At 37.0% G+C, this 23258-nt stretch overlaps 1 protein-coding gene across 2 annotated transcripts; it reads right to left on the bottom strand.

Moving 5' to 3' along the window:
• Nucleotides 1-6900: 6900 nt before the first annotated feature.
• On the bottom strand, nt 6901-22991 carry hook3 (hook microtubule-tethering protein 3). 2 transcript variants are annotated; one of them, XM_077622589.1, is made up of 24 exons: nt 22794-22991; nt 21076-21161; nt 20845-20917; nt 20571-20621; nt 19826-19958; nt 19670-19737; nt 19428-19490; nt 18786-18869; nt 15306-15469; nt 15107-15247; nt 14882-14969; nt 14319-14432; nt 14110-14220; nt 13956-14040; nt 13808-13877; nt 13050-13190; nt 12732-12819; nt 12316-12350; nt 11385-11467; nt 11207-11307; nt 11024-11128; nt 10819-10890; nt 10227-10363; nt 6901-8716 (listed from the first exon to the last, which is right to left on the bottom strand). In XM_077622589.1, exons 1-24 carry the CDS (start codon nt 22848-22850, stop codon nt 8701-8703), a joined length of 2166 nt encoding a protein of 721 aa, XP_077478715.1. In that variant the 5' UTR covers nt 22851-22991; the 3' UTR covers nt 6901-8700. The 2 variants fall into 2 exon arrangements, with proteins under 2 accessions (XP_077478715.1, XP_077478716.1); XM_077622590.1 differs by having other exon boundaries at nt 6901-10363.
• Nucleotides 22992-23258: the final 267 nt, after the last annotated feature.

The raw sequence follows: 23258 nt of genomic DNA, 5'->3' as shown, positions 1-23258 counted from the left end.
GTACTATTGTTCTATACCAGGGCTGTCAAACTCGGGTTGGTTCGCGGGCCGCATTAACGTCAACTCCATTTCATGTGGGTCGGACCATTTTAGATCTATATTTAGATTTTTTTTTTAATTGGATTAAAAGAACTGGATCAAAAGCCCTAAATAGTCAGTTTCTGTAGATCTAAAGCAATGTTTATTTGAGCTTTTTTTTCTTAGTAATGGAAAATTTCTTTTAAACATGTTTTTCATTTCAAATGGAAACAAAGTATATTTTTTAATTATGTTCAATATTAAAGTGGAAAACGGAAAATATCTAAAAACACAAAAGAAATAAAATTGGATTGAAAATATTGCAATGATTGATTTAAAAAGAGGAAAATCAGGAAATGTAATGTACATCTATAACCATTTGAATTTGATCCTAAAACAGAAAGTGGGCACTCACGATTTACTTTCTCGGGCCGCACAAAATGATGCGGCGGGCCAGATTTGGCCCCTGGGCCGCCACTTTGTTCTATATTTTAAATGAGAGGTAGATGTCCCAATAAAGTGCTAAACATGATTGGGACAGTGCAGACAGATTTATGACTCCCACATCCTACATCCCACCACAAGTACAGACACATATCTGAAAACTTTCGCTGCCATCCTACATTTTAATGAAGGGAATGTCAGAAAAGATGCTGCTGGCCTGGTTTGCGCCCATAGTTTGCGTGCAAAGTCGGGCGGTGCCAGTAGAGATGCGACAGCCGATAATGTCCGACAGTGTGAGCGTCATTAACATGAGAAAACGACCCATTATGTTCGCTTTACGCTGCAAATTGACGAAGACGATGCGGACACTCAATTAGCGCAACTGTATGCGCATCCTCTTATTAACTAGTGACTTTTAACAAGATCAAATTAAAGAGGCTGAGAAAACAAATCAGGAATTTGTTAAATTAATCGTCCCCGTATGTCCGTAAAGCGTAAATCGTGAATTTTGACACATTATAAGACAACTTTTAAAAATGTCCAACTTGATAAAATTCTCGACTGGCAATAGTCGTTTAATTCGAGCAAGTTTCGGAAAGCAAAAATAATTTAAGACTAAAACTCGTGAAAAGTGTGTTTTAACCCTTTACTAGGCATATAACAATGAACATATTATGTATGGGGCGCCGTTTGTAAAGCTACGGTCGTTTTAAAAGACATTTTCTCATATTTAGCGCCACACAGTGTTTCAAATATGTTGTGAAAAATTTTAGGGTCACCTTTTCTCGCATATTTACCACAATATTTAGCAACATCACTACTATATTCCTGAATAGTAATTGCTCAATCTACATCGTAAATTTAAATGTTAAATCCACATCTTATTTTAAAATGTTACATCTAAATCTTAAATGCAAATGTTAAATCTAAATCTTAAATTTAAATGTTAATTTTAGCGTGTCAGTCTCACAGTTCTGGCGTTGAGGGTTCAATACCAGGTCAGTCCTAACTGTATGGAGTTTGCATGTTCTCTCCAGGCTTGCGTGGGTTTTCTCCGGGTATACTCCAGTTTTCTCCCACTTTTCCAAAACATGCAGGGTAGACTGGTTGAACACTCTAAATTGCCCCCAAGTATGAGTGTGAGTGGGTTAGGGTTAGGCCCGAAGTCAGTTGGGATAGGCTCCAGCACCCCCGCAACACTTGTGAGGATAAGCGGTTCATAAAATGAATGAATGAATAAATGTTAAATCTAAATATAAATCCTAAATAGAAATCTGAAATTTAAATGTTAGATACACTCAAACCGGAGTACCCGAGGAGAACCCGCGCAAGCCCGGGGAGAAAATGCCATCAAGGTGCTTGGTTTTTCCTAGTGGGTATTACTTCACATATTGTTGTCATGTGTGCGTAGACAACAATAGGGTGTAGGCAGATTCATCTCCCTCTTTTGTGAACATTGCTGGAATTCCATGCATATGGTGAGAGTATATCTTCACAATGTACTCAACATTTTAAACACAATATACATTCAAACCGAGGTTTGCTAAATGCAATGATTCTTGAGGACTTGCTGTGAACACCAACGTCACCAAGTCTGCTTGTATTGCCCCCTAGTGGATATTTGACAGTGATATTCTGATGCCTTCACTGGGAATTTTGTGTAGGGCTATCATTTAACATGTTTAGGTTCAAGCAGAGCCAATTTTTGCTCTGAGCAATGTGGGGGACCGCCCAGGGCATAATCCATAAGAGGGTGCACGAGAGCCCTCCAAAGAAAATCTTCAATAAATTAAACCAATCCCTTTGAAATTGATTCAAATGGATAAACTGTAGCAGATGTTTTAGACTCCTTTCACCCTTTTTACACTTGGCATTATATTCTGGATGTTTTGCTTCAACCTAAAACATGACTTTTTTGCCCTTCTGTGATTGAATTGAATTGAATTGAATGCTTTTATTGTCTTTATACAAGTATAATGAAATTTATTATATATATATATATATATATATATATATATATATATATATATATATATATATATATATATATATATATATATATATATATATATATATATATATATATACGTATATACATATATACCATTAGAAACATTTTATTATTGTTTAAGGGCTGGTTAATAAATGTATTGTTGTTACTTTGGTGTGTGTGTAAATGTTTTATTACTGTAATCAGAATACTAATTGGCTCTACAAAAAGGCTTGTTTTGGTTTCAATGTCATTGTTAACAACTCTTCATTCGCAACATGTCAGTTTTCAATTGGTCAAAGTAGTCTTCAGTAAAATGTTTTCATTAAAATTTTCAGAATAGCCTACTTAAATCTAAAGTATATATGTGGACAGTAAACTTGATTATGGTTCATCCTTATCCTGCACATTTGTAAATCTATACACACTTAACCATGACCCCAAAACGTGTTGAAAGGGTGCATGAATGATTTATGTTATCTTTTGGTTTTCTTTCTTACCTCCATGCTTGAACAGGGCAGCAATTCTTTTCTTCGCCGCCACATCACATCCTATCAACACCTCTGCAAGATGTGCTTAGACAGCAGGAGGCATTGCGAGAAGTAGAAATAAATGAAAGAGATTCTTGTCTTGAAAAGAACACGTTGACCTGAGCGCAGCGTCTCGTCCCATGGCCTGTGCGCTCAGAGGTCAACGGAATCCAAAGAGCGTGCCTGTCTTCCGCTCGACTCTGACTGTGTCAACAGGCCGAGCGCCAGCTTTAGGTTTCCTTCACCTGCGCCTGTGAAGTGGCGCCAAAAGACGATTGCGAGCAGCGGTACCTCGTGCGTGCGGTCCAAGTGTTTGTTTTGGAAGTCGCGTTTTGCCCCATCAAGATGTGTCAAAGGCAAAGTGTTGAAACATCCCTTTCTTGCGAGCGTCGCGATTGTGCGCCTCAATGAGAACATTGTGATTTCACGCCAGATTTTCAACCAATGCCGCCTAGAAATAATAGAGGGCTTGCGTTTTGTGCTGATTTTCTTCCTAGAGGAATATTTCGGTAATTATACTTTGATATTTAGAATGAGGAATGTTGGGAAAATAAGAACATCTGGCAATGGTGGTAAGTTTTGCTTGACATATCAAAAGCGAGATTGCAAATGCGACCGTTTTCTAGTTGTTGATGTTTCTTTAGTCATTCAAAAATGTCAAAAATCATTTTGTCAAAAAGTTTCCTGCAGACTAAAACTCAGTGCTCTTATTTGTGAACCCGCTTGCAAATTTACATAATTGGTGACAACAAGAACTCATTGACACTAATACCTTGAGATATGATCTTAATGCGTTGCAGGACCAAGCTCATATGTCGATTTACTCATATCTCAAATCAACTTTTCCCATAGAAATGAACGAAATACAAATTAATTTGTTCCCACCCTCTGAAAAAACACCAAAAACTGGATATTACAATGGAGAAATATTATTATTGGTTCTAATTCACTATCTACTAACAGAGTAACAAATAACTATCTACTGGTAATGATATTCAATGCTAAAATGAGATTTACTCGTATCTCAAATCAACTTTTCCCATAGAAATGAACGAAATACAAATTAATTCGTTCTCACCCTCTGAAAAAAACACCAAAAGCAGGATATTACAATGGAAAAATATTTTTATTTTTTCTAACTCACGATCTACTAACAGAGTAACAAATAACTATCTACTGGTAATGATATTCAATACTAAAATGAGACATAATTCAGTACAATGCGGAGTGCATGGAGGGGAGAGAGACTTTTTGGACGACAACATGCTCATAACATAACCTCATCTCTCATCTCATCTCATTTTCTGAACCACTTTATCCTCATTAGGGTCATGGGGGTGCTGGAGCCTATCCCAGCTGACCCTGGCCAGAGGTGGGGGACATCCTGAATCGGTGGCCAGCCAATCGCAGAGCACAACCATGCACACTCATCCATACGAAGGGGCAATTTAGAGTGTCCAATTAGCCTACCATGCATGTTTTTGTGCAATGTGGGAGGACACTGGAGTAGCCGGAGGAAACCCACGCAGGCCCGGGAGAACATGCAAACACCACACAGGTGGACGTGACCTGGATTTGAACCCAGGACCCCAGAGCTGTGAGGCCGACACGCTAACCACTCACTCCACCGGGCCACCCTCGTAACACAACATAAACATAAATTACACTTAAATTAATTTAGATTGAAATACAGAAACACTTACAAATAAGTTGAATCTTACCTTACACTAAACTTAATTCAAATTTTGTTTTAATTTTTTTACCCTTCTTTTTCCGGCTTGGCTTCTTTTGCCTCGCTTCCACCTTAAATGTCTCTCACTGTCATTTCGTTTTCTTCTGATGACTATGATAACTTAGCAGCCTAAACCCATTTGGCATTGTAAAAGCAATCTGTAAAAATATTAGGGTTTTGTCTTCTGTTGCATTTAAAAGAATGGACTCAAGTATTATGCTGTGTATTATTTGATACGTGACTTTTTATATTTTTATATTACTTATTTATGTTTTTACTGGGAAAACGCACTACGTGGAGTAGCACCACCAATTTCTTTATACGCAGCTGTGTATAATGACAAGAAAGGCTTTTGATTTTTTTATTGAATATTATGAAGGGGGAAAAAAATCAGGTTAAGTTGCATGGTAGATGAATTAGGGGTTTGCCTACTGTTAGGGCCGTTAATTTTTTGGTATTGATTCAAGCATTTATTTGTGTTAGGGATTCCGATCCAAACACTTAATCGTAATTTGGCCTAAACATCATTTTTAAAAAGATCGGGATCTAGTTTAAAAAAAAGGAAAAGATTAGTTTATTACGCTTTTCAACCTGCACAAAGGACTAAAGATGGAAATGAGCCTTTGGCTATAATCTTACATATATGTTCACTAACATGAAGATGTATATTAAGATCTACTCTCCTTTTATGAAATATATCAAACTCAAAATATGTCATAAATAAGTATTTACTCATTGGCTGCCAATGACGGTGCTAAACGTCCTATCAATTTTGACTGGGAGGTGTGGCAGCAACCATCCGATGATATTCAATGATGCACCAATGAAATATCAGTCATTCATTCATATTTTTTGGGATGTGGGAGGAATCCAGAGTACCCGAAGAAAACCCACACAAGCCTAGGGAGAACATATAACCTTCACACAGTGAGGACCCACCTAGGATCACACCCTCGACACCAGAACTGTGAGGCCAACGCGCTAATCACTCGACCTAGGAAATAAAAATTCCAAAATGTACCTTTGCCTGTAAGACCAATAAAATGTAGACATACCAAATATATTTCAATTCAAGTTTTATTTACAAGGCTGTCTCCAAATAGCACAATATCAGATAGATGCTATCCACCCAACATTTTTTATTTCCACTTTTCAAAGCATTCAAGGACTCTTTCTATTTTGCATCATGTGACTATGTACATAGGTGTATACAAGGGATAGAAAACTTGGCAAATGGAAAGTTTTTTCATTTTTTTTGTCCAGATAAGTACACAAAATTAAACACTTGATGTTAGTCTGACAGTTTTTTTTCTCTGTACACAACAAAGTTGGCAGTCCAATAACAAAAAAGGGGGATTTAGGACTTATACCGAGCTACCTGGAAAAAAAAAATCTAATCTCAAGTAGAAGTTATTTTCTTATTACACTTGAACATAAGAGATGAAACAAAAAAAAGCAAACCAAGTTCAATCAGTTCCTTGTAACTTTCCCTATTGAGATTTTCAGCTTTTTAAAGCAACAACCTTTTCAACAAACTTGTTTTCTGAGTATTTCGAGTGCATTACTTTACTTTAGGATAGAAACAATTCTGATGATCAATCACAAAAGAGCCGCAATTAAGGCTTTGTTTGCAGATATTGTACATCATAACTTCTAAGGAAAAATTTAACCTAGACAAAAAAAGACACGTTCGTTAAAACCAATCAATCCCAAAAAAGTTCAGTTAAAACACACTCAGTTAATAATAATACTTCATTCATCAAATGAATTTTACAGGTTACTGTCCAAGTATTTGGATAGATTAAACAAAGAGTTTTACGGCCTTAACGTGCTACAATTTGGTAAAAATATATTTTTTAAGTATTGTTACCACGTGTGCCAATCACCTTAAAAAGGCTCACCAGTCGAATATGGCGAACTTAATGCATTAAAACAAAAGCTAGTCAAATACAGCTAATATTAGTACTACTTATGCATAAATTCAAGCAATAGCTGTGAAAAAATGCAGCAAAATGAATTTAGTGTGTCTCTATATCTTGACTGTTAAGTTTTAATAAAAAAAAATAAAAATATAATTTATACATATACAGCAATTAAAGTACTAGTTTAAATTTGAGGAAATTTTAAAAAAATTTAAGTGTATGGAAAAAGTATTTTATTTAATGAACTTGGTATTGACTGCAATCGACTGTTTACCAAATATCATTTTATTCAATTCCCAAGTGAGGAAACAGTCACAGAAGTAAGATATATTCATTTTGAGTATCAGAGTAGATTAATTAGAATGAATTTTGAGGTTCAAAATGTGCTTTTCCTGTTACAAAATTCAACAAATAAAACCTGAAATAGTGATTTCCCTGGAAAACAATAACGGTAAAACACAAAATTGATTTATCAATCAGACTGTTAAACTGTCAATCTAATATATGACGAAAGCACTGCATGAAACCACTTCGTTCTTGACCAGTATAAGACGATTATTTAAAAATATGGAACCTTTAAAGTGTGTAATGTAATAGTAAAAACTGCAGCACAGGAAAAAAATAAAAAATAAATAAGAATAAAAAAAATATTTTCAAAAAAGAAAAGGAAAAAAGCACACTGCATATGTTAAACCATTACGTACATTATAATGTAAAAAGTATAATGTGAAAAAGGTAAGCCCTAAACAACCCTGGTTCACAATCAACTATGAGGCTAACGCTCATTTCCTATAATTTTCTTTCCAAAAATGACACAATAAAAGGTCAGCTTGCATCACTGCCTTAAAAATCATCGCACCAGTAACAAAGGCACTACACTGGAGGACTTAACCATCTACCATGTGTCAAAGTATGCATTTATGCCTGTAACAAGCATGTCACCACCACTTCTATTGACCTATAGCAACCGCTGCAAATAAAATAGTAATATGATTGAACAGCTACACAAAATTAACAATATATATAACACATGACAGATACACCACACTTGCATGATAGCGTTGACCTAAGTTACACATAATGGGGAAAAACTTTTTAAGGCAGGGCTTTTGTCTGCTTAGGCTTTCTAATATATTAAAAAAAAGTATTAGGAATTGGCTTCTCTAATGAATCTTTTTGTTTTTCAAGGAAATGATTCACAAATGGGAATACTTACATTCAGCTCAATACTGGTTCTTAAGTCCTTGGACATTAATTGACAGGTGCCTGCTTTATGTCCAAGTATATACTAAATAGATGAGCATGGAATCTACATTATATCACAAAATACATAGTAATTCAATATGTTCTAGCTTAGAAAAATACTTGAGAATAGCCTGTATTGAAAGTGGACCTGTTTGTGAATTCTATGTTGTATGCGAACATATTCCTATCCTATGCCTGTCAGCTAAAACTTGACGTAAAACCCCATTTAGCAGGCCATGGTATCACATTGAAAGGTTATGTCTTTATATTTTAACCCCCAAAACAAGTGCCCCCACATCTGAGAGGAGCATTCGACCGATCTTTGTTTTAATGTTTCTTCTTCTGATAGTTTTCCTATGAAATACTGACATCTAGTCACTATTGAACAAGTAGAAAATTGCTGTTGAGGTATTCAGGACAGATTTTACGACGCTTTTCTGGGCCCGTCTGAGGCCTTTGTAACAGTTTTATAAGACCTGATGCAGGTTGGAAGCAATAGCACGTGAAATCGTGAGTAACAAGAAAGGAGCAGCGATGGTAGTAACGGGGTAACCCTAACCCCCAAAACAAGAGATGACTGAATAAAAAAGCACGATGAAAAGGAGTCGCGAGTTTGCTTTTCCCGCGGCTCCCTCTAAGGGCGCGTCTGCGAATTGCAAGGTTGCAGACGCCCGTTAGTGGTCATGCTGCTGTCTGTACGCTGGGTTAACTCAGTCACTGCAAAGTCATGCAAAGAGTCAGCAGGCGGTATTTCATGCATTGTGCGCCTTGGGTTTCGCCAGCACAGATCACAGATGAGCCCGGTCACTCGTGTGCCAGTCATGCTGGGATATTGCTGTTAGTGGGGGAAGGAGGAGAACAAAAGATGATGGTCAGATAGCTGGGCGTGTTAGCAGCAATTTTGGCCTTGATTAGAGCGAACTGACTATGAAACCCCAGAAATGATGTGGTAAAATACATTAGATTGTGGCTTCAGTTCCAGGGTTATCTGTATTTGTTAATTGGCCCTGCAGCAAAGCAATAAAATATAATTGAATATGGCCAACAAAAGAATGTTAAATAAGCCAACATTCACTTGCATTTCTCAGCTTCCACACTAGATGGGTGTTGTCACAGAAGTCATAGAATGTAATATTCAGGGAGAAAAAATAATATGAATATAACGACATTAAAATTGAACTTCTACAAGGTTAAAATAAAAATATGATGAATGCTAAATTATAGATTATACTATTACAAGATGCAAATTGTGAAACAGTCATTTTGTTGCTTATTTTTCTCTAACATGAACCAGAAGTTGTTTGGTTTCTAGGGCATCAACTTTTGCTGAGGTGAAGTCTGTGTGAGCACAACATTTTTTTGCGTAATATTAGATTTAATATTTGGAGAAAAGTCCTAAAACTATACGATTAAAAACTATTACATTACTTATTTTTCAAAGTCCGAATTTCTCTGACAAATGAGTTTGCCCTTGCAGCCTTTGATTTTCTTAAAATCAGAAGAAGCAGGCCAGTTCCCCAAACGGCAATAAATTAAGTCCTCCATCTAATCTTACAATTTACGTAGAAGGTACAAACAATATTAATATATTAAATATTTTTTTGTGTGTGCACGCATTAAAAATTTGTCAACACAAATACATTGTATTTTCCGGCCACAGTTTAAATTAGTTCACATCTAGGGTTTCTTAAATGATCAATTAAAAGGGTTCATTTTTAAAAGGGGTTCGGAATGAGGATCATGGAAAAAATGGGTGCTCAAATAACTGCGTGATCACTTATCAGTCGATGAAGTTGCTTCAACGCTATTGTCTTTACTGCATGCTTAAAATTCCTTTTTGGCAATAAACTTTTTATGAGTGAACCACATACATGCTGATGAAGCCTCCGGCCCTTTTGAACTTATTGCATCATTTTTAGATTTTTTTTCATCGGCTAATTTGGGAATTAAAAGGGACAAATAAAATGTCTTAGCTTCCTTTCTAAAAATAGAAATAAATATCAGATGAAATGAGTAAACTAGGAACCTGACACATTGTCATTTGTTGGCTGCAGAAACCTACAGAACCTTTTGGATCAATGCAGGTCGAGGTGAGCAATGCATTCGACAAGACTAATAACACTTGATAAAGTAACGCTGGTTCATCACTTGATTTAGGGAAAATACGCTAAGGTGGAAAATATTTTAAAAAGTGGTGAAATATTTTGGCAGTCTTGCATCTCTACCTCATGGATCTGATTAGGAAGAAGGATGGAAAAACAAGTCAAATCAATAGGCAGGAGTTGCAATTAACGGTTCAGGGCTTTGCATGGTAGTTTTGCTGTCACACTTTTTTCCCGTTCTACCTTGCGGTAGCTGGCTGGACGTGGCCTGGGTAGGAGCGCCGAGAACTGGTGGCTTGCCTCTGGCGTGCCAGGAAAGATTGACTAGAGCCGGTGTTGGCCAATCTGTCTTCAGCCGCCTTCTTTTGGAATGTCATTCCCTGAGAAAACAAAATGAGAGAAGAAATGCCATTAGCACAATGTAGATGTGATTCAGTCATGTTAAAACAGATGGTGTTGCAGGAAACGATTATTACCAGCCCAAAAATGCTGATGAATTGGGGGGAAATGAAATTTCTATCAGATAAGATGTGTTAGCAAACATTTGTTATGATCAGGCTTATACTGTATTGCTACCTAGTCATTAAACATTTGTGCATGAAATAATTTGATCAGCTTTGGAGGATTGGGTACTGAAATTATTCATTAAAATTAATGAAATGTTACTTTTTCTGTGATTTAAGGTGAAAGTAATTATGAACACAAAAGAATGAATGTGTGATTAAGATGGGATGTTTTCCCTCCATTTGTCATTACAGGATAAAAATCTTAAAGACAAGACATGCACCGATAATTTCACTGGCTGCATTTTAAAGCTGTTGATGTCAGGTCTTACCATATTGTACCAGGCCGAAACTATCAGTCTCTCCTCGTAATCCCTTTGGTTCTTTGTTTTATCCATCTCTTTCTGTGGTGGAAAAACAACACCATGGAAACATGATTTTAACGAAAGTCCATAAGCTAATCACACTCATGTCCTGACTCATCTTTGGCCTTCAGTGTGGCTTCCCCAATTTCTCTAAGATAGCCGTATTTATTACCTCCAATGAGTGCAACATGCGCTCTTTCTCCTGTAGTTGGTTCTTCAAGGCTTGAACTTCTGGACCCGAGCCCTGGTTCTGCTTCGGATCCAAAGTGCGAATAACCTGGGAATCCGGTGTAATCTGTCATGTGTGCTCTGCTGTCATTTGCCACTTTTTCAAAAGGTAAAATAAAATCCTCACGCTCTTGGCTTTCTCCAGGTATTTTTTGTATCTCTCCTCCATCTGTTTCATCTCATCATCTTTCTTTTTCAAGGCCTCTTCAAGTTCATCCACTCGTTGAGCTGAAGGAAAGGGAAAACATTACACCGGATGCAACCACAGTTCTTTCTATAACATCACAGTTCTACTGTAAACTCACAGGTGGCAGCATATTTGGGCTCCAGCTCATCAATGAAGGTGTTCTTCTTGAGTAATTCATTGTTCACCTCTTGTAGTTTCTCCCTGGTGAGGAGGATTACAAATACATGGAATAGAGCTCATAGTGATGGCAGAAACATTTTGAAATGGATGAATTTAGATCAGTGTTTCCCAACCACTGTGCTGCGAGAAATGGTCAGGTGTGCCACGGGAAATTACCTGCCAAGTAGTCATATATTGTAATATTCCAAAAGAAAATTTGTAATGTTATGACATTAAAATTGAAATTTGACCAACAATAATTCCATATTGTAATATTACAAGGTTGAAATCATAATATTAGAAAATTAAAGTCTTATTTTTAATCTAACGTGAAGCTGAAGATGTTCGGTTTCACCGACATCAACTTTGGTAATGTAAAGTCTATGTGTGACCACAAAACGCAATGTTAAGGAATTGAAATAATCCAAAAATTAAGAGAATAAAATTGGTACATCACATATTTTTACATGTGACCCAGAAGATATTGAAATACTTTTTTGTGTTGCTTTGATTCCTGCTAAAAACGCTTTGATGAGAATGACTTTATAGTGTAAATTTTACACTATAAAGTCATTCTCATCAAAGCGTTTTTAGCTGAAATTTTTTGGATTTAAAACTGTAAATACATAAGTGATCATTTTAAATCCAAAAAAATTCAGCTAAAAACGCTTTGATGTGAATGACTTTATATTGTAAATATATAGGTGATAGTTTTAAATCCAAAAATTTTCAGTTGGTCGTGTGCTATGACATTGTTGCAATGCAAAAAGAGGCCCGCAGCTCAAAAACAGTTGGGAAACACTGACCTACATGACCGTGTACCCGACATGACTTCAATGAAATACTTGAGCTTTAGTGCAAACTGGTGGGTGTGTTAAAAAATGACATACATGTGCTCTGCATATTTCTTCTTCATATTGGAGGACTGAAATAAAAATGAAAGAATTCCAGTTAAACACAATCTCTCATTTAACATAATCAAAATGACAGTATTTAGTACCAAGATAAAACTACAAAGAAGAGGAAAAACTACTGAGTACTGGATTAACGGTCATCACGAATTACACAAAGATAGCAGCCTCTGAAAAATAAGGTCATCGACATTAATCTTTTGCTCGAAGTTTCTTTCACAATTGCTAACTGAAACTAGGAGCAGAAGAGATGAACAACGAAAAGAAAGCAAGGAGAAGAAAACTACTGGAGTTCTACTAAGAGTTCAGTCCAAACAAATATTGTTAAGAAACTGATTTGTTTCCCTTAGATCCCGTAACATCCATGAGAAACAAACAATCGTTAAATTACGTACATCATCTGCTTTAGAGCCTTGCTCTTGTAGATTTTTCTGTAGCTCTTCTATCTGACTCTGTTCCTCCATCAAGCGCTGGTTGGTTAACCTGAAAACACGCAAGGCTCAGACCAGTTTGACAACATTGTTTTGCCCACAGCATGAAGTTTATATTTGGATGGTATTACATTTAATATCTCAGAGGCGAGTTGGAGGTAAAAGGTTGCTGTCCCGATCTTGGAATAAACTTTTCTAGAAAGTATTTCTTGTTTCTGTGTGCATGTGTGTTTGGGGGGGTTATAAATAGATACACGTCATGTCGTTGAATGCTTTGCTGACCTGTTTTCCGTCTCAAGTTCACTTTTCCTCCGGTTAGAGTCTTCAAGCAGACTTTGAAGGAGTGCGATCTTTTCGTTATCCGAGCCCTCCTGGGCCAGTTTCAACATTTTGTTCTCATGCTGAAGGCGGATTAAATGCTCCCTGTGGGAAAATGCATCCCAGAGAGGAAATGAGGCTGGAAACTTTTTTTCCTTCTAAACCAAGTAGTGGTACGCCCTTTTTAAAGCCACTTTATTCACTGGTATGCACGTATCTAATTCGTTTGACATGACTAAAACTGAAACTGACATTTGGAACTCGATGCAATTAGAAACAATACAGGAAGAGTGAAGGTCAAACAGCAATTTTAGTTAGGGTTTCCAATGTGAAGCATGTTTTTTAAAAAAAAGTGTGGCTCTGCCAACACATAATAAAAACCTATTGGAAAGCAGTAGTCAGTCAGCACCGTATTTCCTCGATTATAAATCGCACGAGCCATAAAATGCATAATAAAGATGGAAAAGACATAAGTCGCACTGCAGTATAAATCACACCCTGGGCCAAACTATGGAAAAAAACTGATTTATAATCCAGAAAATACAGTAGCTATTGCATAAGTCAGATGAGCAGGCACATTTCAGGATAAACTAAAATATGTAACAGCTGTAGTCGAAAGGAAAATGAGCTGCAAAGCATCTGGCTGCAAAGTGAACAGCAGCTCTGCACAGATATTACTCTAAAAAAGAGATTACATGGTACAAGAGATTACAAGAACTAACCGAATTTCCGGCGTTGTGATCTCAGCCGCCAAAGAATCAGAGCCATCGGTGTTGGTAAGTGGAAGAAGACCTGGGCAAAATGATGATCTTGTCATTGCGTATTGTTGAAAAAGACTGCTCAGATTTTATCACAATCTTGGCATTATACCTAATGTTAGTTGTCCCTCTTGGGCTTGGACACAATGGAGTTCTTCAATGGTCTCCTTTAAAGAATCTCTCTCCGTTCGCATACGCTACATGGAAAAGGGTAATTATTAAAAATTGTTTTATGTGACAGAAAAACTTTTAATTAGTGCTCATACATCTTTTTCTTTTTGCAAAGAATCTACTTTCTCTTTGACGCGTTTGTACTCAAACTCCATCTTGTCTGCCTTTTTCGATTCTTCTGACAGTCTGTTTTGAAGTTCCACAACCTGCGCAGAGCAGAAGAGACAATCATGGCCAAAATAAGAAAGTGCATGTTATACATAAAAACGTGAGAAGAAATATGGCTGACGGCCATTTGCATTACCTGTCTCTTGTATGTCTCTAACTGGCCTTTGGTTGCATTCGCTTTTCGAAGCTCTTCTTCTAAGCTAATGTTGGTTTGCATTAACACAGTGTTCTTTTCTTCCAAAAGTTTAATCTTTAAGAAAAAAAACAAGGGGATTAAACAAATTACATAACAGAATTATTATCATGAGGAACCACATTTCCTAGTTTAAAATATGCTTTGGAATTGTAATCCCTGTTTTGGCTTGTATTAATACCATTAGGCTTGTAGCGAGGCTGGTAAAGATGTCTTATATCAGCATATTATGATTCAACAGGGTAGAATACAATATAATCAAAGAAGAATGTGATAGTACAATGTAAAAAAAATAACAATGGACATCCATTGTGTCCTTTATTTGTGGGATCTGGCTCTTTTTTATGTTTGAAATAAAAACTCCATTATAAGGTTTATTATGTATGAATTATAATATTAAGCAATTTTGGAACATTTTTTGGGGGAAAAACAATTACGTGAATGTGTATATAAAAAAACTATTAACTTATTGGTGGAATTAAGATTTCATAAATGTATGGTTATACCTGTCTCCTGAGAAGTCCCATGTCCTCAAGTTTTTTCTTATAGTGTTCTACTGTGCCCTCAAGCTTTGACACCTTGTCCGATGAATGCCTAGTTGTAAAATAAAATGAATAATTTATTCTTTATTAGAGGTATGCCAAGTGAAAAAAAGCAAATCATTAAAATCATTTTGCCAGCAATTCTTTTTCAGGATAGATAAAAGTAACAGAAAAAAAGAGATTGCTTACCTGAGGACATCCATTTCGTCTTTGAGTGACTGGGCTTCATCAGCCAGAGATGTGAGTTCTTCATTCTGTGACCGCGCATCTAGGAGTTCCTTTTCAAGCTCCTCACAACGGATTCGATAGTCGTCTTTTGATGCTTCCAACCTGGAAGTGAGAAGGATAATATGAAACTTTCATGACAAAACATTTTCAAAAATCATACCTGAATGTTTCTTCCTGCAGCTGTTCTAGTTGAGTCTGTAATTGAAGGTGTCTACGTCCAGCCGGGCTGTTTATATCCTCAATGGAGTCCGACTGATTGAGCCTTTCCATTAAAACCTGGTTTTCTGCTAGCAAACTGCTCTTTTCCTCCTGGAGAGCTGCGACCTTAAGTTCCAAAGAGAAATTAGTTTAATAAAAAAAACAAAGTTAGATAGCATTATGGCTGGGTGATTCATTTTCTTCCCCCATGTTCAGTGAACTAAAGACATGGCTGTGCTTGGTTTAGCTAATTTTACCAGGCCTGGCAACTATTTCTGAAAAACGTAATGGGTCAGGTAGAGGTGTTTTGTCTTTGTTCAGACATCATTTTAACAATCATTTCCAAATGAAGATCGTTTTAACAATCATTTCAAACTGCAGAAAGTCTTTTCCCCAAAACAAAGCATAGACTTTTATTTGATTTTAATTACGTACTATATTATTTCAGTGGAATTTGAGGTAAGCTACTGAATGGGGGAGCGGGGGGTAGTAGTAGCAGTAGTTGTGAAATAAATAAATAATGTTAATAGGATGGGTAAAGTTTATTTCTGAAGGGGTGAGGTGAAGCTTTGTATACTTTTCAAGCATTTTCTTTAGTTTGAAAGGAAATGTAATGTAAATAGAAATGTTCATCAGTAATAAAAAAAGAAAAAAGGCCATATCACCCAGCTCTATAAAGCACCTTAATTAGTCTCTACATAGCAATATTAGCCAAGGTGATGAGGCAGACACACAGCAAAACCTCAACAGGGCAAACCAACAAAGAACTACACACTGATATTTTCTCAAATTTTAAACCAAGCAAAGCAAAAGCTACATCTCAATGTTAGTCTATTAGTACTATACTGTGTATCATTAAGTATAGGTATAGTATTTTAGAATTTAGTATTAAAGGGTTGACACTTGACACCCTTCTGCAATTGTGGGCAGAGTACCTCGGGTTTCCTGTGTGCAGACACAAACGTGTACTGTCACACGGAAGGTGTAAATTGATGCAAGCAAGCTGAAAAAAACTTGTGGACTCTAATTTGACACAGCACACAGAATGAATGAAAAAGAGGCAGAAGTAAAGTTTGAATTTACCCTCTCTTCTAGCTCATTAAACTCTAACCTCAGTCTATCGCGCTCCTCTTGAATATGGAGGGCCTTTAAAGCAAGGCACATAGTATGAAGAAGTCAGGAAAATAGAAGAGACAGATTCCACACAAAATTTTCGGTCTTCCTTACACCACATGATACTTTTGGTAGTGGAGGGAAATGCATGCATGCATTAAAAAAAGCTACCGTATTTACTCACATATAAGCCACACCCTTAAAATTGCCTTAAAATGGTTGAATTTTACAATTTATCACATATAAGCCGCCCCTTGATTCACAATTTTCACTTCCATATTCATGCTTTTAATAGGGAATACAAATGTGTTACTTTGAAGAGAAAATTCTAAGAAAAATCATTGCACGTGGTATTTCTGAGATACTGTATGAATCATAAGCACATTATTAGGGTCAATATAATAAGATAGTTAATATGCCTGTCTTTGTAAATGCAAAATATCAAATTCTTCAATTTGAAAAAAGATATAAGTCTATCTTAATGAGAACCTGATGCTTTTTAATGTACAGACGCTCCCCTACTTACGAACGAGTTAGGTTCCGAGCGATTGTTCATAAGTTGAATTTGTTTGTAAGTTGATTCAGTGCTATATTTTGTATTATAATTTATGTTTAAGGCCTATATAAGTATATTGAAGGTTTATATAAGTGCATTTGTATGTTTAAGGCTTGTATAAGTAACACGCATTGGTTTGTACTGAAAAAAACATTTAATAAAATGGAGAGAATATGTACAGTACTGTATAGAGAGAGAGAGAGATTTATGTATTAGAAACTGGCCGAAAGAAGCGATCTAACGACGATTGCACAGTTTTCTTTTTTTCATCATAAATGATGCGGTAGCACTGTATGGCATCATTCAATTGATTAGCAAACTTTGTGCAACGTTCAATATTTGGGTCCTGGTGCTCGATCTTTCTGTTTATAAATGGTGCTGACGGTCGAACGATTCAAGTTGTATATGTGCAAAGCTCACCACTCTCACGCGCATCAAGCTTCGTTATTATTGCCACTCGTTTCAAATGAAATGGCTTGCCTCTTCCTTGCAACACCCTCAATATAAGCCTTTCGCTTTTTACCAACCATATTCAATAATGGATGCATGAGATATTTAATGATACAAATGAAAAAGGTTCTTTGCACACTGGAGATACGTTCACGCACTTCCGCATTGCAACGAAGAAGGTAGATGCTGGGTGAGCTGTGCCCTCACAGCGCCAGGCATCAGTATTAGCGGCGGAAAGAAGCACTACTCGGAAAAAAATACAAAATCGAACTTACGAACATTTTTCGACAAAAATGCAATTTGCAGACATGTTCGTATGTACCGTTGTTCGTAAGTCGTATGTTCGTAAGTAGGGGAGCGTCTGTATTACAATTTTCTTATAAGAAGTTTAATATGTTGTGGCGCCCAAATTGCTTCTAATGTCGAAATATCTAGTTTTTTATGGTTCATGTTACTGCAATAGTTGTCAGTTTGGAACAAGAAATAAAAGAAAAAAATCTAAGTGGAATTTTGATTTATTTCATAATCACAAATATACAATTTCCTTTAAAAAAGGAAGTTACTAAGCACAACCAGGAAGTGTGTCCGTATAGTGTTCACCAAGTCTCTGGGTGCAATAATAGCATGAGATACAATTACGCAGATATCAAGGCTGATATTTTAACGATCGACCGCAAGACCTTTGATCAACCTTAATACTATTGGGATGTGCTGACATGGTAAACGCTACGAATCTATCAAGGCTACTCGCGTTCGGCCAGTCAGAGCACATTTGTAACTGCAGTGGGCTGATGACGCCATGAGCGAGCAGTGGCAAGCACAAGTGAGTTTCTTCACCTTTTATGCAATACACGGTTTATTTGTTTTTCTTGAATTTCTTTCATAGAGGTCAAAATAAATTTTGTTTAACGTTTTATCTGTTTACATTTTCTCTATTTTGAAATAAATGACCACACTGGCCGCATTGTCTTGTGTCATGGCATTATGGAGTTATGTTGTTTCATCTTTGTCACCTTTCAGTTTTGTGCTTGTCGTCTTTTTATGCGCATTTTAGCCGTACCCTTGATTCAGTCATCATTCAGTCCGACAAATGTGGCTTATATGCGAATAAATATGGAAATTGTAATCAGCTGACACTAGAAAACCTACAGAATATTAGTATTAAGGAAGAGGGACAGTATGAATAAAAGGAAGTGTGAGAAATAATTTTATTCTGATTACATTTTTAAAAAAAAATGGAATAACTTTAGGGATAAATCATTTAACATGTGAAAAGGCCAATTACTCATTTGACTGCGATTTCCAAACAAAAATGAAACAAACCTGCATATCGAGTTCACGACACCTCTGGGAAATTTCCTCCTTTGTGGCCAAAGCTTCATTCAGTTCCTCGACAGACTTCTTCAGCTAAAATGTAAAATAAGTTAAAATCATTCACTTTAGTGCTCAAATTGCAGGCAGGGATTTCCAAAGTAAAATTAAAATATACAACTATCAAACATCTAACATAGCATACCTTTGAAAGCATTTATAAACATTGTCAACCAATTAATATTATTTCAGTCAAATTTATATAATTCAAACAATTTCTGTCAGCTCTATTTATTTTTTTGTTTTGTTTACCTTGTTGGTTTTAGGCAAGGAATGAATGGACAAATAGTGTTAAATATATTAGAAAAATGTCAAATTAAAACCCTTAACAGTTAACATTAAACCTTACAATTAATTTAAAAAATAATATGAACTGTAAAATGCAGTCAGGTTAATTGCTATTACACACAAATTTTAGACGGTTAAAGGGTTTTAAGTATTAAGGTAATTAGCGACATTTCATAACAGAAACCTTGGCCCCAGGTTGGCATTTATGCATTCACAATTCACCCAGGCAGTTCAACGATGCGAAGACAATTATTCAACAAATAGTTTCACCAGCATGTCATATGAAGTCAAAACACGTGTGCATACCTGTCTGTCTAGATCCACGTAGGATTCATTCCCTCCTGTCACTGGCGTTTCTTTACTCATCAGCTGACAGAAACACAAAACAGTTGATTTAAGATATGACTACATGGCACAACATGGTGCAGGAATGTTGGCAAATTTAATCTGACCACACAATTAACTTGAATAAAAGATGAAGTCTAGGTAAACACCACTAATGACTATAGTAAATATCTCATAAAGGCATCAAAGACTTTTTAATCTACCTCTTGGATGGCTGTCATGACCACATGCTGGACTGATTCCTCCATCATCATAATGGTTTGGATATATTCTAGAGGAACAAAGGTAATGCTAAGGTTTTTTTTGTTTCTTTTTTTTTATATACACTTATTATGTTTTGACTAAAACATAATGTGTACCTTGCTTCTGTTCACAGTTGACAGCGCAGCCTAGAATGAGTTGAAGCATCCTCCCAAGTTCTGCAGGGTCAGAATGTTCTCCAATGAGACTGATGTCAGGTAGCGTGAAGTCGTTAATGTGTTGCCCAAGAATCTTGAAAAGGGAGAGTAGATTATTATCCATGGCTGTGTTTCCTCAAATGTCAATTGAGTTATAAAGGCATTGAAAAACAGCAGGAGCAGAATTGTTACATTTTTTACTTTACCAAACTGCTTATCAACACTGGGTTGCGGGGAGTGATGGAGCCTATATCAGCTAAGAATGGGCACCAGGTGGGGAACACCCTGAATCGGTGGCCAGCCAATCGCAAGGCACAAGAAGATGGCGGCCAGTCACGCTTACGCTCACACTCATACTTTGAGGCAATTTAGAGTGTTCAACCTGCCTACCATGCATGTTTTTGGGATGTGGGAAGAAACTGAGTCCCTGGAGAAAACCCACGCAAGCCCAGGGAGAACATGCAAACTCCACACTATGAGGGCCAACCTGGTATTGAACCCTCGAGCCCAGAACTGTGAGGCTAACGCGCTAACCGCCAGAATTGTTATAGTCTTATAAATTAACAAGGTTGTTTTGCGAAATAATCTCATTGCAGTGTAATATCATAATGCTATTGTTAAAGCAAAATTGATTTTGGTGCCACTAGGCTACAAAACTGACCAAGAAAGAGGAAGAGAAACAACAAACTAAGGGAATTAGTCTTACCTCTTGGTTGTAATCTAGGATACCCTTGAGAATTTTCTTTAGATTGCTGACCTGAAACAAATCCAAAATTACACAAACACTTTTTGCTAAGTATTAATGAAATAAAGTGGCTAAGTTTCTCACTAACGGTACTTTTCCATATAATTTACATTGAGTTACCGGAAATTACAACAAAGATTGCATGGAAAAAAAAAACACAGACGTTGGCACCATAACAATACTCATCATTCACAACATGTGAATCAATAAGACAAAATTCTAAGACTATCCTTGCCTTTAACCTCCAGTTGTCCCCCACATCGGGCTTGATGCGAGTAATCCATGCATCGTTAAAATACACTTCGTCTCTACAAAAAGAAAAAAGGACGTCTTAATTACATAACAAATAATATGCATCCCGGCGAGAATCACAAAACATTTAGCCATGTTTCCATTGCAACAGTGCAGAAAATTAAGGCAAACTATCACAATCCATTCAATGCAAGATTTGAGATTTTCTACTTACATTTTCTGTAGAGCCTGAGCCATGACGATGCCACTCGTCATATCATCAACAGTTTTACATTGAGCCTCTACCCCGAATGTTTGAACCTAAATAGAAAAACAAAAATACATTGGAATATCAAATTGTCGTTCCAGTATTAAAATCATTTTATATGTAATATGTTGCACACCATTACATTCCTTCTGAACTACTTTAGTATAAACAAGTGGAACTGATTAAAGACACCATCTCCTCTTTTGCTCAATGTTAAATTAATCTATTGCCTAGAATGTCAAACCCATATGTTAAAAGTTCATGTGACGGAGGCAGCGAAATTGAGAGCAAGCATGTTGGAAGTTTGATAAAGGAAATGAAAATCTGGAACTCTGCTCATTTATTACATTCCCTACTTTTTGAATATTGCAGTTCAAAAGACCATGTAGAGAAAAGTAGCTCAAATAATAACTTTAAAAAAATCATATATACAAATACACAAAATTATATTTACATCACTGGTAAATATCTATTGCTTATAAGTTAAGTCAGGGGTTGGGAACCTTTTTGACGAAGAGAGCCATTAACAATTCATATTTTCTAATGTTATTCCTTGAGAGCCATACTCCGAATTTAAAAGTCAAAATACATGTAAATGGGTGTCTTTTATTTTAGTAATTTCACCACTTTTAAAGTGGAAAAAAAGAATACTTTTGAAAACATTCTTATGCAGTTGCTAATCAATGAGAGTATGCATTCTAGCAGAGTCTAATGCAAAAAAAGAAGACTAAAGCAGCACTGGACGTAGTATCTCAGTTCTGTCACCAGCGGGTTCCATATTTTAGCACACAAGTTAGCGAAGAGCCAGATGGACCCATCGAAAGAGCCACATGTGGCTCCCGAGCCATAGGTTCCCTACACCTGAGTTAAGTCATCTTTGTATACTGTACACACACACCTAAAAAAATTGAAAAAAAGCTTATGGAACATCACACATTTTATGAACCACAGGCAGAGAAATCACACTATATACAATTAAGAGTCATCATCAGGACTCAACTACCGAAATTGTACTAACGACTTAAGAAAGGGCGGCCCGTTGGAGCGAGTGGTTAGCGTGGTCGCCTCATAGCGGGGGACTTATGTTCAAATCCAGGTCGGTCCACCTGTGTGGAGTTTGCACGTCCTCCCCGGGCCTGCGTGGGCTTTCTCCGGGTACTCCGGTTTCCTCCCAAGATCCAAAGACATGCATGGTAGACTGATTAGACAGTAAATATCCCCTAGGTATGATTGTGAGTGAGAATGGTTGTTTGTCTCCTTGTGCCCTGCGATTGGCTGGCCACCAATTCAGGGTGTCCCCTGCCTCTTGCCCGAAGTCAGCTGGGATAGGCTCCAGCACCCCGCGCGACCCTAGTGAGGATAAAGCGGTTCAGAAAATGAAATGAGATGATTCTATAAACCGCTTGACCTGCCTGCCACAAAATAACAAGACATCCATTAGGAAATGCGGAAAAGATTGCACGGTTGACAGTATTTCGTTCGATAAGACAGCCTGCAAGCTTCTACAACACAACACAACACAATGTAGGCAGCCAACAGCTGGCCTGCATACGTCAAGCTCGTGTCATTTTTCCTCCAGCCTCTTCGCGTCACCACTGTTAGCTCATAAGCTAGCATTAGCATTATATGCTAACATTAGCTAGCCAAAACAACGCAGACTGGTGACGTTGGGCTCGATGACTTACCCATGTCAGAAGGCTTTCGCAGAGCTCCACGCGATCCAAGGACCCCGATGTAGACATTTTAAATATAGGTAGACAGAATGTAGATGATAAATAGAGCGTAAAGTTTGGAGTAACCTCAGACGCTCCAGAGGTCTCTCGCTCTCGGTGTGTCTCACTCCCCTGCACCGGCGTCTGGCTCAGACAGGCTGGGTGGGTGGAGTTTGGGCTACATACACATTATGTTCCTTCCTTTGCTATCAACCAAGGTTTCCAAACCAAATTTTGCACGAAAAAGATCTCACCAAAATCTGCCCAAAAGCGTAACCTGAATGGATGTAAAAGTCTGCAACTCCCCCTTTGAATGCCATATTTTGTGATATACAGGAACATTTTGAAAAGTTTAATGAAACCTATACACTGTACCCTACAAATCAATGAAAAGGCTTCTGCAGTAACTTTAAGATTCCTCTGATTATCCCCGCTTTT

Source organism: Stigmatopora argus, chromosome 16 (genome assembly GCF_051989625.1).
Source record: "Stigmatopora argus isolate UIUO_Sarg chromosome 16, RoL_Sarg_1.0, whole genome shotgun sequence".
NCBI classification, from domain to species: Eukaryota; Metazoa; Chordata; class Actinopteri; order Syngnathiformes; family Syngnathidae; genus Stigmatopora; species Stigmatopora argus.
The sequence above is the reverse complement of the archived record's forward strand: the minus strand, read 5'-3'. Positions and strand labels throughout refer to the sequence as shown.